Below are 19,288 nucleotides of genomic sequence, written 5' to 3'. Positions count from 1 at the left end.
AAGTTATTTACAGAAATCAGACTATATTAGTAATAGGAGTGTACAGAAAGAAATTATAAAAACATTTTAGAGTTGTGATATTGCTTGTCTTCCGCAGTATTATGTTGATATTGAAGCCTCACTATTTTAGAAGAAACTAGTAGTAAAAGATAATGACTAGCATTTGTTTGCTTTAGTAATGATATAGTTTAATATGATTTGTCTTTTATCAATATTATTTGATATTTATTTCTCCGCTTTAATACCTTTCCATTGAATACAATTTTTTATTAAAAATCCCACTTATTGAATTAAATGTCAGTTATTACTTTGATATATAAATTAGTATTGAGTAACCTAATTAAAATCTTAAACATATAATGATAAAATGACTTAATTCATTGATATAGCATTGAGCCCTGTTAAAAATTTATATACCTAATATCGGACATGAAGAGTATTGAAGGCATACACAAATTTTTAGACTAAGATGCGCCCACAAATCATCTACTTTTAATATTTAGTAATGGCAATACTATATCAATGTATTAATTAATACTGTTGATAATTCTTATTCCGGAGGTCGTTTATGCTCTCCCCAGCCGTGGAAGCATTTGGTAAACCTACGAGACTCCTTATCTTTCAGTGTGAGGAACAGCTTCCTTTGTCTATCTGGTTGCACTGTGTTCATGTGCTGAATGTATACCTTTGAATAAATAAGTTATTTTAATTATGGTTTCAAAAATAATGATGATATTCATCAAACTTTAAACTGAATGAAAATTAATTATATATGTAAATGTTTATCTATACTAATATTATAAAGAGGACAGGTTTGTATGTATGGTTTTCACGCATAAACTACTGGACCGATTTTGATGAAATTTGGCACAGATAATCTTTAGATCCTGAGAAAGAACATAGGCTACCTTTTATTGCGAAATATGTACCACGGGCGAAGCCGGGGCGGACCGCTAGTATTTTATATTTACTTTGTAATTTATTCAGACTTAATTGTATATTTCTGTCTTCTGTTAACAATAATTTATACTAGCATATTAAATTATTAAAAAAAAACTTATAGGCATTGTAGGTTATATAGGCCACTTTACTTTGGGAACACTCACTAATATTGAACTACAAACAAAGAAACGAACAATAATTAATTACTTTTGCATTTATAATACAGCATTACCTGGGCTGATTTATAAGCTAGCTTGATCTCAACCTCAGAACATTTAGCACCAAGCCACAGGAACACTTGCTCGCCGTTGTCGAGTATCATTATGTCGTCATCCGCAAGGTCGTCCTGCACAGATAATGTTATGTTAGCTTTGTCCAGTGTGTGTTTGCATTTGTTTTTATACAGGAAGTTTAAAATAGACATTTTTTGTATAATTTAAATATGTAAACACAAAATAATTCAGCAGCTTTTAAAGTAAGTTTTTTAAGTTGTCGATGGTTAAAGTAGCAAATACATATTGTTCTAAAATCGCGCGTTTTAAGTGTTTTATTGATCAATTATAATTATTGTCACATGACAGGAACTCTTGTGTCTGGGCTTATCTTTAATTTAAGAAAGGGTTAACCAGTCTGGCCCATTTCTTGTAATACAGATCTTAAGTACTAAAGTTACTTTACCTTCATCTATAATACCATTCTCTAATATAATCATAAGTATTAATTTATCATTAACAAACCTGACAGAAATCAGTGCACTTCTCGGAAACAGTAAAGTATCCCTTCTCATTGGAGCATCGGAACAGTCGCGTGTAGTTGAGGAAGTCAGCGCTCGTGTCGTACGGCTTGCGGCCGCCGAGCGCCACCCAGAAGAAATTGTCTGGTTCGCTGCCTTCTGTTAACACCTGGGGGATACATTTATAATAGGGTGTTATGTAGGGGGTGAATTTTTTTATTATTTATTTATTTATTTACTCTTTATTGTACAACATAATAAAAGTGAAAGTACATAAAACAAAACCATTTTTATGGGTAGAATGGAGATTATGCAGTATGTATATCGAACATAATAAAGAACATGAGGTAAAACCAAAATACTTATTGCATTTATTATGAATCTTGTAAGGAATCGCAGCAGTTATTGGTATAAACAGTACAGATAAGATACAAATAAAATATAGAGAACAAAGAAAACCGAAAATATTCAATGCTGATTTTAACACATGGGCTCTGTGCAGTGTGCAGCATCAAACATTAGAAAAGGAAAACACTCGTTGATATTCTTATTAATTAATATCAATATTCCTCACTCTGTAAAAAATACTATGAAGGAAAGATCCACTCTTTTCTTTATGAAACAAAGTGTCAAAGTCTGTAGTTATTCTTACACCATAAACAATGATATTTAAAATATGAAAATTCAATCTGTGTGTATCACCTGCAAGCTAACCCAGGGGCTATTAAACTTGTCCTCCGCGATGAGCTCGATGAGTCGTGCGGAGTCCGCGTCGCTGTGCGCGCCGATCCACGCGTACACGATCGCGGACGACGTCTCCTTGGCGCCCTCTAGCGGCACGTTCAGGATGTAGCTGATGGGAAAAACATCAAACTTAAACATTTATTTATTCAATTAGACTACTTTTAGGAGCACTTTCGAATCGTCATTACATTTTTTTTTGTACTTCCTACCTACCTCCTCTTTCATAATATTATTATTCCACACAGTAGGTTGCCTGGAAGAGATCACTCTTAAGTGATAAGGCCGCCTTCGGTGCTGGACTAGTTATAAGTTTTATTTTTAAGGATTTATTTGTATGCCAGCACGATAAAGTGTTAATAAATAAATATTTTTTTAACATTTACCACCGATTCGGAAAACAGTATCTATGGAGAAGAACCGGTAAGAATCTCCATAGTTGCTCTTTAAAGATGTCAATATTACAATTCAATTTTAATAATATGTAACTTATATCTAACTACATAATATATCATAATATGCATCGTATAGAACCTGTAATTAATTATTTATCTATACATATAATAAAATCGTAGGAAAGTCAAAACTGTACATTGAATATTTTTTTAAAAGAATACTTGATCCATGATCTATAATCGATATAGAAGCCAAAAATATAGTTTTTAGAATTTTTGTCTGTTTGTCGGTTTGTCTGTTTGTCTGTTTGTCTGTATGTATTTCCGGGCTAATCTCAGAAAGTACTGCATAGATTTACTTCAAATTTTGCATGAATATTCCTAAGAGGTCGGGTGAGGATAGTTTAAACATATTATCATGATATCACCTTCGCGGGAGGAGCTGTGAACCTTTATTTTTCTTACATATTCCGTGTACTACGACAGCGTACAATCTAAAGACTCATGTTTAAATGTTGGTTTCGAGTAAGCCATGCTATTATCTAGCTTTACAAAATAAAAACTATGTCATTTACGTAATTTGGGCAGAGAAACAGTTTAATGAATTTAGTAGTATAAAGACAAATTTGAAACAGCGCCATCTATGAGATTTCGTAAAAATCAAATCAATTTACATGTTATCACTACTGAACAACTGTTGAAAATTAATAATTTAAATATAATCATGTTATTTATTTAACTCTTTAACCCATATCTTCCCTTCCCTATAAGGTGCGCTTATATTTCGTGTGAATATACTACATTTTTAAAAGTGAGGGTAGATGTTTATTATTTTAAGTCAAACTAGACACCATTACAATTAATCTAATATTGATTGTGTTCATTGGTTACATTTTTAATCTTCGTGTTTTATAAATTTATAAAGAATAGAAAAAATTCGATCACGAGGCGGGACTCGAACCCACATAATTTCGTGATCGAATGTTTCTATTCTTTATAAATTTATTATTTATAAATTTATATTTATAAAGCATTTGAATAAATAAATAAATAAAATTAAAATAAATGTCATAAAACCAAAAATATCAAATTCAATCTTCGTGTTTTGTGAATTTTCACCATGCGTTCCCACAAAAGGTAAGTTGTTACTTTTATAGGTAGGTATTTATTTTTATAATGATAGCAATTCATGTTTTTTATTGGTTTTATAATGGTTTTATATTACACTTTTAGAATGAAATAATAAAATGATGAATTCTTTTTGACTTTTACAAGATTTTGAGGTGCGTTGGGAACAGTAGTTTGTTGATAAAATTTTATATGTAAGTAGCTTTTTTTATTGATTTACAATTATTAACGTTTGATTTTTTATTTACAGATTCAATGTTCATAAAATTATATCGCCTTTGGAAGACTATTTCTGCTGACAATTTTACAACAACACTTGAAAATTGATGATTTGATGATGAAGATAGTGGCAGCAAGGATTAAGTGGAAATTAGTAATCATCCGCTTCGTCAATTTTTGACTGAAGTTAATGTCCAACGTATGGTTCAATCATTGGAAGTATCTCGGGTAATTTTGGAGGATATTTTTCAGGAAGGAGAGGAGGGGCAGCCAACCACATATCAAACTACTACGTTTTAGTACCGAAAAAAATGTTATTGCCAAATGAAACATAAATTTTGCACTCACAACTGTACAAGTTATGATTTTTATTCTGACTTTGCTGTTATCTGATTATAATATTTATCGTTATGGCTATCGAGGTACCGACCGTACTGGGATGAGAGTACATGATATTATACCTACTCATCATCCAGGATTGCTTAGAGCATTTTCACACTGAAAAAGATGTTTTCTTTGAATCGTAGTTGCTTCATTTATTTATTTTTAATCATTTTACATAATATGTTTTATATTTGCCCATTTTCATTATATTTTATAAATAAAATGGAACCAACATAACTTTGTTGTGTAGGTATCATTTCTCTATTAATAATCCGTAGGCATATTTTCCGAGCACCCCATTTAAGGTGCGGTCCTGAAATTATAAAAAGTTAATGTATACTTTTGCCTAATATAAGCTCAAGATCATTTTTAGATAAAAATAACAAAAAGAACTTATTTATTAAAATTTAGTAGATAAAAGAAATTATGTTACGATTTTATAAGAAAACACAGTATATTTATTAGGCGGCGGTGATCTCTTCCAGGCAAAAGATATTCATCAGCTCAATAAAATTGAATAGTTGTTGTTAGTTATTGTTTAAATTCACTGATTGTAATGAGCATTTCCGCATGCAAGTTGTATCGTAGTTTAGATATATCATAGTTTTGACACATTACAGTTCCAACAAAACCCTCAAATTTTTGAGCAGAGTTGAGCAAGATAATTTAAAAAATGTGCTGTGTTAAGTATTATAGAAAAGGTTAGTTCGTTGATAATTATCATTTCTTCATCATTTACATGGGTGTTGTTAAATGTTAGTAAAAATAAACTTTGACTGTTAATACTTTTGTTCAGTATTTACCTGTATGATTATTGCTTGGTAATTAATATGTATATTTTCATGTCGTATAGCTAATTATAAACATAAGTGTGATGTGAAACTAGCTGGATTTATTTTTACACACTCACAGCCATATATTTTATATTAAAATAGTGTAAATCATAATATTTTTTCACAATTAAAAATATTTCCTTTTTTCTGATGGTGTTGGCATCGAATTAAACCGCGCTGTCGTTTCGTTCACTAAAAGTGATGTTATGAGGACCGAATATGTAGCCGCCTCAACTTACGGAAACGAGAGTAACCTGCGTTGTCTGTTAGTTATTGTATAGTCGAATTTAACGTTACATGGAAATTGGAATCTAAATATATTATGTATACTTAGGTATATTAAATCTGTACATGAAATATATTTCCTAAATAACTATCACGGGGTGATTAGGGATCGACACTGATGCCAAAGAAGCAAACAGTAAAATTTTTGTCCGTATAACCGGTATAGAAACAAAAACTACTCGACGGATTTAAACGAAACTTGGTACAATTATTTTTCATATTCCTGAGCAGAGCAGTAACTCCATTTTTAAGCTTTCGTCGCGTGTGCAACCTTAATGGTTAAAGCTACACAGAAATCATGTATTCAGAAAGAAGATATCTCCCGACATCATAAATGTCTATCTTTTATGGTTGACTCACAATAACACGTGTAACTTCCGATAGCTTAGGAGTTCGAAGTTTTCTGATTATATTTGTCTATAACACTCTCAGTCCGTTTTAACTCAATTTTTATTTTCATGCATCAGTGCCACCTAAAAAATCTTTATCTCGAAATTCGAGCAAAGCTAAGAAAATGAGAAATAAGAGTTCTCAAGAATCGTTAGAGGTATACTCTAGGCCGAAAACAACACGTGTTATGCCGAGAACCTGAAACCGCTTCACAACGAGAATTGCGGCTCACAGCTGACCGCGAACGGCATGTACTATCCCGTGAGACCGAAACCTTCACTGAGAGGGTATAACGTCTCACAGCTGATCACGGCCGTCACATTTTATCTCGAGAATCTGAAACTTTTACTCAATATGAAGACCGTTTGACAAATGATAGGGTGCACCATAATATTATTCGATCTCTTGAAGATGAACATGAGCATAAGCAATGACTAGAGTAGGGACGCGAATATTACAATTAATTGAGACAAAAACGATTATTAAGTTTGTTTAATGAAAGATTAAGAATTGAAACTATTCGGTCTCTGGAAACGGACGAATAGCGAGAGGCCCCTCTTACTGCAGACAGATTTCGCATAGTCTTAATGACTTAGAGGTAAACATAGAAGATCAATCTACGAATTCGGTGGTGGGGTCCGACAAATATAAAAGTGGGTTTTCTTATAACCTCACAATTGATTACAGATCATCTTCTGTATAGGCGATATTAACGTAGTATGTTATTTTTGTAATGCTTTAAAGTGGAGTAAGGAGTCGGCTTTCGTTTGAAGATACACCGGAACCTTTGAAATCACTACTTTTAGAGGAACATGACGTGCAATCTAAACAGTTCTTAGACAATATTCGCTCTTATAGTAGTGCGTTTCAAATGATCCTTTGGTGCTCAACAATTATCAGAAGGTCCTTTCATGCTTACTTTTAAGATACAAGGTCAAGTTTACCATTTGATAGGATCCCTTTTGCCTGAAGGCCAACCTAAGTTTCTTTAAATATATTTTGTATTCGACTACAACGAATAGTCGATCAATATTTCTCGAATTTAAAACTGAACTCATTTCACAATTTTAGAACATGTTTCATCAGGTTAATTCGTATGTATGCAGTTTTAAATCGACATTAGAAGCTTTTCCTCAAGATGGTGATATTAATATAAGATTGTTATAAATGTCTATCGGCACTCAGGAACTCCCTGGGCGTGTATAACGCCCAGGCCACAGTATTACAATTTTTCCTACAGCAGGGCGACGAATGTATTTTCGCATAGCAAAGGAGGGGAACTCGCGGGGGGTCAAGTGACGCGGGCCACGTACCATTAACATGCTTAGTTTGTGGTACCGAGCGCGAAAGAAAGTCATCGTGTTTTTGTTTTGTTACTATGTAAACTAACGTAATTTAATACTTAGGTACATATTCTATAACGGTGCGCTCAAACTGTTAATCTACATTTAATTTAGATTATTATTTGAAACACTAAGTAATGTAGAATTTAAATCACATTCCTTCATGTTTTCCTCAGATTTTCAATTTTCTCCGATTTTAAGATTTTCAGAGTGTTCAATTTTAATGTAGTTAAATTTTATAAGAGACAATTAAGAACATTCAAAAATAAAGTGTCACGTATTTTTTTTAAACGACGAATGACCTAAAACGACGTAATCGCGGACGAAGTCGCGGGCAACAGCTAGTCTTATAAAAAAATATAAAGTAGTTTAGGATATAGCCAGGGCCCCCATCACTCGGCCCATAGAAATCTAAATAACAAGACAAATAGAAGTGCTATAATGTCATAATTCATATGAAAACCGCTGTCGCCAAAATCAACACATTTAAACCGATAGCTAAACAGTACACACAAGTAAACTATGCCTTTTATTGGACAGCTTGATTTTAGTGAAAACTTAAGATACATATTAAAAAACTTAAAATTAAGCTTTTTAATATGTATCCTAACGCACGAATTTACGGTTTATTTTAGAATAACATCCCTAAGTATATGAGACGTTTTGTTTCTTTTTGTTCCAATACGAAAAAATTCGGCTTGTCTACAACAGAAGTTGTCAATTTTCAATAGATATAACTTTGAACATAAACTCATAGAAATAAGGTTGAAATTTGTGTCAAACGTGATAATAAGAATGGTAGACTGTGTCATTCATTGTTATTTCGATTACTATGGTGACACTCGTAATACTTGTAAATATTCTATAATTTTAAGGAAAAACGGCATTATTTCTAAAAAAGAAATATTTACCGATGAAATATTATTCCTTTATTAGTATAATTACAACTTGTGGAAGAATTTCCGCAATGGGATATGCTGAAACACACCATGTTTATACACATACGTCTCCAGAGCAACTGAACAGTGACGAACACGCTGGTGTTGTGAAAGTCACCTGAGTGGCGACAAGGTCACGCGCGCTTACGACTTCTAGTGTCTTGTTATTTAGATTTCTATGACTCGGCCCTATTAACCATAGACCGCAGTAAATGCCTATTTTATCCGATTGAATATTGTAAATCGATCTGCGCGTTTAGGAATTTGTTAAAAATAAGTATAGTGAAATGTGAAAACATAAGATAAAACAAGTAATCGAGGAGGTACGTGGAGGCACAGATATAAGATTCACGAATGAATATTTTAGAAGGACATAGCAACCTTAGCGCCACAGCTATCATGTCACACGACACCAGACAGGGACGAAGTTAAGTTAGAATAGAGCATCAATGTTTAGGTGAATATCTATGTGCACTGTGTTGCATAACTGTTTTAGTAGTTGCATTTTTTTGAAACATTCACTTCACTATCTACATTTTAATAATTTCGTTGATGATATTGGATATAGACCATTGTTATATTTTATACCAAATTTTTACAATCTTACCAGAAAGCCGAGTTAAGTTGTGTGGCATCAGCTTTGACCTGCACGAGTCGGGTGCACAGCGCGGAGCCGTTGCTGCGGAGCTCGAATAGTTCCACTGGCTGCCGACCCTCCTGGGAAAATGTATATTTATATTTGTGCATATTATTTATTTAGATTTTAGTAGAAATCTATATATATAAAAGAAAGTCTGTATGTTCCAACACTTATAACTCGAGTTCTACTGAACCAATTTTCATGGTTTTAGATTCGTTGGATTTGTCTCCGTCCAGAATAGAAGAATAAATCATAAAAACAACAAAAACTAGACGAATAAATATTTTCCCAAAATTTTGATTTTCGTACATATCAATCATTAGTTGTCAATCCTGTCAAATACGGAAAAAATAATGTTTGACATTCATGCGTTCAAAAATGTATTATGTGTAAAATAATAAAAAATTAAAAAAGGGTGAATAAATATTGTTTGTATTTATTTTAAAATCAATTATTAAAAAGTGCAATAAAAGCAGATACATAAAAATTCCTCAAATGTTTGTGTTTACGCGTGTTTTCAGAAATTAATAAGGTATTTTTGGTGGGGAAACTAACCAAGAAGTTTAGTTCGATTAATTATTAAAAAAATTCTATAAAAATGTAAAAATTCTGACAATTATTTGTTGCGATTTCGTCGACTGCGTCAACAATATTGCTATCAAATTGATATAAACAAGCTAAATTGCGTTTTGAAGATTACATCTATTTATGCGATGCAATTAGCACAGAAGAAGGTGCAGAAAATGTTGGTCTATTGATTATTTTACCGGCGACATACACTGGTAGCCCAAGTGAATATGCGCAAGATGCAATGACATAATGTTCGTCATTATGGTCGGCCAGATTTATTCATTACATTTATATGTTATCCGAAATGGATGGAAATTATTCAACTGCTGCTTCCCGGATCAAGTGATCGGCACGACATCACCACACGTGTTTTCAAGCAAAAAATCCGATCCTGATGAGTTACATTAATGGAACACATCTTTGGGATTATTCAATGATGGATGTTTTCAATCGAATGACAACAATCTGGCTTGCAGCATGCACACATTTTAATTTGGTTAGTCGAAAGGATTCGGGCAGATAAAATATATGAGTGTGCGGGGATTGCTAATCCTGAAACCGATCTAGACCGACATAACGTTGTTATCACGAATATGATTCATGGACCGTGTGACACCATCAACCACCAATCACCATGCATGGTTGACAGTGAGTGTACCAAAAGGTATCCACGAAAATTGATGGCAGAGACCATCACAGGCAACGATGGTTACCCACTGTATCAGCGTCGATCGCCCAATGATAATGGTAAAATTATTATCACAACTAAAGTGAAACGAAACGATGGCGTGGTCGATAACAGTTAAAAAGAGTTAATCCATGCTGCACAAATTATTAAAATTCAGTCATTTTTCTCTGAGACGTGTTTGAAGTAATAAAATAAAATACTATTACATATCAATCCATATAAATATTTATTTTGTATCATTGTATTACGTTCATCAAAGCCTAAATTAGTTCAGCTAAAAGGTAACACAGCATTCATTGACAGGGCGGTACAAAGTTCGCCGGGACAGCTAGTTAAAATTAAAAGATATTTAATATCACTGGTAGTTTCTCAAGAATTCTTTTGATATTCTGAATTATAATGACTTAATTTCAGAATAAGTTGCAATAAAATCAAAGTATCTCACCACTTTCGCGTTCCGCTTGCCGTCCCTAATAATGAATCTCCTCTTAAAATGCGCCATAAACTTCAAGCTCTCTTGCTGCTGATGCGTCCTGACCACATCCAGTCTCTTACAAAGCTGTTTGAACTTTCTCTCCAAGCCGAATGTGAAAGTCAACCATCCCATATTTGGAGCCTTCCTTCCTTGCCAGAAGTAAACCACCCAAGACGCAGATTCAGCCTCAACGTCTTCATCGATTTCTTCTTCATCATCATCAACTGCTGGTACCACGTATCTACATAGAAACACGTAGCAATCGTGGCTATAGAACACTCCTAGTTCTTGGTCTGGGAGCCGGACAAAATGCCTTCCTTCTAGAACGAAAGCTTCCATTGCTTCTAGATCTTCGTTCCACTCGTCTGCGAGTGTTTTTGCTTCAGCCGCTGACATCGCCGGTTGGCGGGGTGTGAATAGCGCAGAGAGATCCGTTCTGAAATTATTGTGGGATAAGTGCCTGCTTTATGTATCATAAATTAAAAACAAATAGAGAAATAACAAATGCGGTAATAACTTAAATAGTTATTAAATTTTAAATATTTTTCAGCATCACGGAAATTCTGGAAATAGTAAGTAACGAAAAATTGTCTACAGACTAAATTTAAGAATAGCAATTAATTTGAACATTTAATAAGTCTTTTATGCTTTTTAAATAATTGTTGTTGGTTACTTCAAGTAAGGCTTTGAAAAAAAACAACAGAGAAGTTATATCTATAACCAACAAGTTCTAAATCTCGAAATTTTTTTCATATATTATTATTCATATTTATAAATACATATAATATTACTAGATTTCCGCCCGCGGCTTCGCCCGCGTTTGAAAGGAAAACCCGCATAGTACCCGTTCCCGTGGGATTTCCGGGATAAAACCTATCCTATGTGTTAATCCAAGTTACCCTCTATATGTGTGCTAAATTTCATTGTAATCGGTTCAGTAGTTTTTACGTGAAAGAGTAACAAACATCCATACATCCATACAAACTTTCGCCTTTATAATAGTATTAAGATTAAGATTCATATTTTACATACTTGGTCTCTTGGTTTCTTGCCCATCCGGCTAGATCTGCGCCCGTGCGAGCTACGGACTCCGCAGTGCGAGTGAAGTCCACTGCGATCACCTCCTCCCAACCCAGGAAGTATGTCTTGAACACCTGGAGGGAAAGTGTGTATGTTTATCGTTTCAAATAAAAGTATGATTACAAATCATTTAATGGTTCAAATTCTACTCAATCATATAAATTCTAGTGAAAATGTAAGTTCAAAATAAACGTTTTAGTTATTAATTAATAAAATAGTATTGTGTGCATTCTACATTATTTTCAATTGTCATAATATTTATTAAATAAAGCAAGTCTATTGATGGTAATAATCGTTTGTTCTGTTCCTCATATTTTAAGCTTAGTATGGGATCAGATCGTGCCGTGTGTGAAAATTGTCCTGAAATATTTATTTATATTATTCAGTTTGTCCTTCCCAATTATCACAACCAAATGAAATTGTTAAATGAAAGTGTATAAGTGCGGGTACCTGTGTCTCGGTGCCCTCCTGCAGGCGCGTGACGAGCGCGTGGTGCGGGCGCGGCACCATGTTGAACAGCTCCTGCGCCAGCTTCACCGCCGCCGCGCGCACCAAGCGGGACGACTTCTTGCCGAACCTACGAGCGGGGTAATGATGTTAATAGTCTATTTATTTTATTGTATTTTAATGTTATTCGTGCAAAAAAATAAATAAATGCAAAAAATGTCTCTGGACTATAATCCAGAGGTGGCGCGAACACCCTGTGATGACGGGTGCATTTATAAAAAAAAAATAGTCGATTTAAGATTGGTTTAACAGTTATTTAAAGGAAAGTTTATTGACCGCATGAATTTGTCATGTTTTAATTTGGTCGTGTGGGGGGTTGGAAAAATTATGTATTGTAGAGGTGGGGTAGTTAGATTCTGCTTCGTCCTAAAAATGAGGATAAATATAAATCTCCTGGGGCAGCTCCAAGTGACGCAGAGCACTGACCACACGAACACGTCAGTACGCGCGTCCAGTATGTACACGTTGCGCGTGGCGAGCGCGTCGCGGGCCAGCTGGCCCTCCGCTTGTGGCAGCTCCAGGTAGCCCATGCCCAGCTCCACGCGGTACAGCCTCGGCGCTGGCCAGCTGAACTCCTCCGGCACGTGCTCCTGGGGACAGGAAAATTACTTGTTTTTTATAATTGCAAAAAAGTTCCAAATTAAAACAATTTCAATTATTTGAAGAAAGAAATAAAATTTAATTGGTAAATTTTTGAACTTAATTCTGTAAAAGACAAAAAAAAGGTATGCGTGTACTAGAGTACACACGTAAGAAGTGAAACTTCTTTATGACCTTAAAAATGTCACGAGTATGGCGTAACGCAAAAATGTCACGCGTACGGCGTAACGCAAAAATTTCACGCGTACGGCGTAACGCAAAAATTATACACTAAATTTTTGTCCAACCCCGATAAAGAAGTTTCACTTCAAAAATATCCATCAATATGCATAAATTATAACGTAACATGACTTACTTCAGGAACAAACGGCATATCTCCATCGTAACCAAGAACATCCCAAAAGCTTCTGGGTTCCTTGCCCGGAGGTTCCGTAATTAATTCAGCCTTATTCTTCCTTTCTTCTTTGTTGATTTTCTCCGCGAACAGTCGAGCTTTCGATTTGAGCGTATTCTTGGCTTTCTTGCCATTCCTGGAAAAATAGAAAAGTGTTGAAAATGCCCCCATTTTCATAGGAATATGTGTAGAATAAGCGACTGTCATAGAGATCTAAATAACTATGATATAAATCTATCTATGGTGACTGTCATAACTTACCATAAATATATAATCAGTCCTGTATCCAGCACGAAGACGTATCTCGGATCGAGTGAAGCAGCTTCTACGGCCACTGGCTCCAAGTGGATACTACTGCCAGCCCCGTGAACACGGTACAAACGTGTTACGTAGTGCTGAAAGTTATGACAATAAATAAAAATTGCTCTGAATTATACAGGACAGTAATTAATGCGTGAATCGTGATATGAGTCTTTGTGAATAAAGAAGAAATTTTGGCTATTAATCCCTGTAATGGCACAATATAAAAATAATTTATTAAATATTTTATCACGTTAAGAATGAATGTGAAAAACTACTATGTATAAAAGTACCATTAAAGTTTAGACAGTTTTGCATCAAATTTTCTTGTCTGACAATGATGAATGCTTATCAGGAAAAATTATAGTTGATTATATTTATAATAAATGATCATTAGAAATAAATATAGTTAAGTATATTCAGTACACAGCATTTATAAAACCATACACTCACCGGATCATCCACAGTGAAGAATCCAGAAGGCGTCCTACTACCATTTATATAAACAGGCGGTAAAGGGAACAACGCCAAAAACTCCGGCGTCTCGTCCGCTTGCTCGTGGCGTTGTGTGCGTTTCGCGCCCAGGAAGTTGCGTAGATTCACCGCGTGCATCGCTGCACATGCGCCTTTGTCCAGCTACAGATAATATATTGGTAATACAATTCTAAATTTGAATTTTGATTTATTTTTCTATAATAATAGGCGTCCATAATACTTTTCTTATTCATGCATTTAAAATTAAGAAAAATATTGCAGTCAATTATTTAAATGGATAGATATGTTTTATAATATGTTACTAACTTCATATTTTAAATATTTCGTATGCATGGATGGGTATAAGGAGTACTTACTGTAGCTTTAGATCCGATCCAGAAATGAATATCCCAAGAAAGCTGTCCTTGCTCTTCGATGGATGTTTTCAATATGATGTAGCAATCGCCTTCAAAGAATTTGCCGTGCGCTACCTACAATCACAAACAAAATCCATGTATTTTATCAATATGCAATTTTTTGGACTACTCTTCTGATACAAACATTTGAAAATATATGTTAATCTTTACTGCGCTCACAAATATCTTTCTAGCAAGGATATAGATAAAAGTATTAAATGGAATAAATTATTTCGTTAAATATGTCCTAGATCTAGAATACTCACTTCATCAACAGGGGCTGGTATAAAGTTCTCAATCTCCCACACTTGTAACCCCGGCGTCTGTCCCGTGTCTTCATCAAAGAACTCGGAATAGTCCAATGGCGGCTTCTCTAAGCTTTCGTCCCAACGCTTTGGCCTAAAAATAAAATAAATACTATTAATACAGAGTATAATGGTTAAGATTTTGACACGATTTCAAGGAAAAAGTAATTCAATAAATTTAATTACCGTGTTTTTATATAAAATACCATAATAATTGCGGCCAATTATTCAGTAAAAGCAAAATAGAAGGAACTTTTCATTGGCAGGAGACATGTGAATTATTTATGAAAGATAAATGAAATAAACTTCCCGTGAAAGAAATCTTAACAAATGAGTAAGGGAATGTTTATAAACATGTTTACAAACATGTACGTCAACAAAGTGGAAATATTCTGTAACAGTTGTACATTGCATTTATATTTGTAAAATATTGCTTGAATTAATTTGCAGCTATCAGAGAATTTTATAAAGTAAATAAAATCATGATAAGGACATATTCCCAGACACAATGAAATAGCAACAGTCTAAGTAACAAAAAAAAACTTACTTAAGATATTTTGAAATCTACTTCTGGCTTTTCTTTTGGCTTTATAACGTACCTATATTATTTACGCGAAAGTTATAATATGTTATATGAAGTAAATATAAATTGATATTTGAATGAATGAATGAATAGAAATATTAGTGCCCGCGGCGTCCAACGTTATAATACTACAACTAATTTATGTATTACACCGCAAATGTTTTAATAAATACATAGTTTTAAAGCCTGCTTGTGTCAATTCCATGTTATGAACCAAAATAATAAAAAAAATGTTCATAGTTCGATGTCATGTGTTCCAGGTTTGACCTGGCTGGCAATACTCACTTCAGCTCGCTATTGGGCTGGTCGCGCAGCTCGTTCGCGTTCTGCGTGTTGGCCTGCTCCTGCATGCCGCGCAGGATCACCGCGGAGTCCTTCTGCTCGGGCTCCGCGCGCCCGCGGCGCAGGCGCAGCTTGCGCGCTATCGGGTCCGACTTGCCGTTGCCTAGTGGGGAGTCACGTGGTTTAGATGTATCACTTATTGGTTAATGTTGTGTATATAGTCAAAGACAGACTTTGCTGAGCGATATATTTACAATGCGATATGGTCATACTTTAAAGACTCCTAAACGCGAAATTCGTTCTGTGGCACTATTCAAAACGCTCACGTTGTGTCAATCATACAAAGACCACGTATCGAAAGACACGTTGTGGCAATGAAGACAATGCCATGACGCGTTCTAAATATTAGTCGGTTTAGCTACGGCTTATTTGGGCAAATTATATTTATTTTTATAAAAAAAAAAAATCCTTCATAAATTCCTTCCCTTCATTCACAAAAAATATATCACATCACTTAATTTTTGTTTTATATTTTCAGTAAGAATATAACAAAAATTGCTTACAACTTGGTGCTGCTAATTCCGGAGTGGCAGCCCCAGCCAACTGCAACTGGGTTTGTAAAGAGAAGTCCACATTATAGTACTGAAGGCCAGAACCCTTCGGCCTCTCCACAGGTTTCGGCGGCATAACTAGGTCTGGGTTGCCATGTAATTGAAGACTTTCCAAATCACTCAGCAAATGTATCGCATCTGGCAATGTTATTAGCTTATTGCAGCTTAAATTTAGTTTTTTTAGGGATCCACATCTGTAAGAAAGTTGTCATAATGTCTCAATTTAAATTTAATTTTAAACAATTGACCAAACAACATAATTTAATGTTTCAAAATAATATCTAAAGTTGAAAGGCTTAAAGTATTCATACAGAATTGAATTAATTAATTTGTGTCTTAGTAATAAATATATCTCTATCACATTAAATTTTACCTGCATAGTCCCTCCGGTATCATCTTCAATAAGTTATTTGCAGCAGAGAACACCTCCAGGGCTCCAAGCTTGCCGATCCCGGATGGTATTCCCTCAAAGTCCAACTGATTATCATCAACATGTAGCCTCCTCAAATTTTGCAATTTACACAATGATGCTGGCAGTGCAGTTAGCTTGTTACGAGATAAATTGAGACTTTCCAACTTCTGCCAGATGTCCATTGCTGTAAAAAGTTTTTCTTAATTATGGAAAGTTGAATTATAGAAACCTTGTTGAAAAGTTTTATCAACAAAGATGAATAAATTTAAATATAATCTGTTTATTATCTAGTTAAAATATTATCTTAACATGGTCTTGAGGTAAAAAAGTGGAGAAATTCTATACAATATAATATGTATTGTCACAACCCTAAGGAACAAAACCATTGAACTAACATTATTTCATCCGCAGCAATCTATGTGTGTGTGTTGAATTTAAATAGTTATGGTTATATTGCTTACCTGAGGAAACTTCATTAATCTCATTATCACTAAGATTAAGCCTCTTCAAGTTCTGCAATGAGTACAATGCGTCAGGCACCTTGGTGAGGGCATTCATTGACAAGTCTACGTCAGATAAGTTACAGAGTGTGTCCAGGGATGTTGGCAGGTTGGCGAGTGTGCGCTGTGTATTACGCATGTGCAGTGTTTCCAAGCTTTGCAGTGAAGGTAATTGCCTAAAATAAAAAAGAATAATATTTTAATAGTTTAATTTACAAAAGCAAGTATTAAAACATGTCAATAATGATATTATTCTACAGATACAGGGTGGATTTTTGAGACTGCAGTTAAGGTACTACCTGTCCTTACTGATGAGTCTCAAAAATCTATTCAGTAGGCAGCACATACACAGCATAAATAATATTAGTTTTAAAGCACATTTATTAAATTAGTATTCATATAAATATTGGCTAAATATATTATGTAAAAAAACAGTTCAAAACTTACCTCAACTGAAATAGTCCTAGAGGGTTGTCATTTAGAATGAGAGTTTGCAAGTTCACCAGTCTTCTAGTCTGAGGGGGCAGAGTCTCCAAAACATTATTGGATAAATCCAAAAACAGTAGATCCGTTAATTGCACAAATAATGTTGGTGGGATGCTTTCAATCCTAAAATTTGAGTGCATAGTGTTAACCATATTTTCCTATTACTATCGCTATCACTTTTAAATATTTGTTTGTTCTCATTCTGAATCAAATGGATATCACATGGATCTTAGATTAATTCTAGTTTTGATTCATTTTTTGCCTTATTAACTTTACATTAGTTATTGAATTAAGCAATAAGTTACACCATTTTCATTATAAATAATAAGTGTTCAATACAGTAACTGATAATATTGTATTACTTATTTATATGAAGAATGCAAACAATAAAGAATATTTATCACTTATTTATGAAATGACTCATATCAAACTATGAAACTTACTTGTTGTGGCTAAGATTTAATACAAGCAATGATTTAGCCTTTTCTAATCCTTCTGGTACTTCCTTGAGTCTATTGTGAGAGAGGTCAAGTGTTGTCAACTCTTCTAAGTGAAATAGTTCTGCAGGAATCCCAGAACTTTTTACCTTATTATGCCTTACATTTAATGACCGTAGGCATTTCAGTTCTGTCAATTCCCCAAATAGTTTCTCTAAATCATTTTTCTTCAGCGATAAGTTTTCCTAGAAAAATTATAAGTGTAGAGATACAGTACACAAACAGTGCAATAATATTAGAAAATATCAACCTAATTACCAATTTCATGAGCTTTCCCAATTCCTCGGGGACATCCGTTAAATTTGTTTTATCGAGTCGAAGCCATTGCAGGCCTGTCATATACCGAATCGCATCAGGAAATTTACCATCCTGAAATTAGAACAACATTTAGACCAAAATCTTCCGGAGGTTAGCAATATGACATCATACGCGATACAAATAATAAAGTAAACTATACATACGCTAAAATCATTGCAAGTAAAATCTACTCCTCGCACAAATGGCAATAGACCCGTATTTGCCATATTTACATTCGTTTTATAACAATTAATAACATTTGAAATCAATTATTTTCAACGATCTCAATAATTTTCTTTGTATTGACAATTATTTAATGACATATGATGTTCGTGAAATGACAGTGACGTTGACTGTAAATTGTTTGATATTGCCATTATTTAAAAATTTATATAAAGTAGTAGACTACCTTAGCCTACCTTAAGCCTTAAGCGTAGTACAGAAAAATAATAGGTTTCAGAACTCATAAATAATTTGAATCCTGATTTCTGACTCTTCCACCTTGCACTGGACAGTCCCTCTCCTAGGTGGAGTAGCTCTTTTCTTTATTAATCGCTCCATTGAAAAATGTATAGTACATAATATAAGACTGGAAATATTAGGAGAAGAAATAGAAGAATAATTATATTGTTTTCTATAGTTATGCTAGTTTTTGTAAAACAATCTTAAATCTATACTAGTCTCGAATCCACCCAGATACACGAACGTTATCATTAAAATCGGTCCACCTGTAAACCGTTTAGGAGGAATTCAGTGATCACACACTGAAATAATAAATGTGATTACTTAGTTTGTATCTCTATGTGCTCTCATATTATAATATAATGTTTTCATAATGTA

At 34.0% G+C, this 19,288-nt stretch overlaps 1 protein-coding gene across 1 annotated transcript; it reads right to left on the bottom strand.

The window, feature by feature from the left end:
* Positions 1–102: 102 nt before the first annotated feature.
* On the bottom strand, positions 103–18,763 carry fliI (FLII actin remodeling protein). Its single transcript, XM_089702610.1, has 22 exons — positions 18,613–18,763; positions 18,410–18,520; positions 18,098–18,336; positions 17,616–17,777; positions 17,130–17,344; positions 16,630–16,852; positions 16,209–16,450; positions 15,649–15,808; positions 14,742–14,874; positions 14,437–14,550; positions 14,039–14,221; positions 13,547–13,680; positions 13,247–13,421; positions 12,718–12,881; positions 12,235–12,361; positions 11,737–11,858; positions 10,675–11,140; positions 8,939–9,048; positions 2,378–2,528; positions 1,680–1,844; positions 1,175–1,288; positions 103–685 (listed from the first exon to the last, which is right to left on the bottom strand). Exons 1-22 carry the CDS (start codon positions 18,673–18,675, stop codon positions 551–553), a joined length of 3,708 nt encoding a protein of 1,235 aa, XP_089558736.1. The 5' UTR covers positions 18,676–18,763; the 3' UTR covers positions 103–550.
* Between the last annotated feature and the right edge of the window lie 525 nt (positions 18,764–19,288).

Source organism: Colias philodice, chromosome 13 (assembly GCF_061535455.1).
Source record: "Colias philodice isolate Cphi_HAF_F1 chromosome 13, ilColPhil1 Martin Lab GWU primary, whole genome shotgun sequence".
Lineage (NCBI taxonomy): Eukaryota > Metazoa > Arthropoda > Insecta > Lepidoptera > Pieridae > Colias > Colias philodice.
The sequence above is the reverse complement of the archived record's forward strand: the minus strand, read 5'-3'. Positions and strand labels throughout refer to the sequence as shown.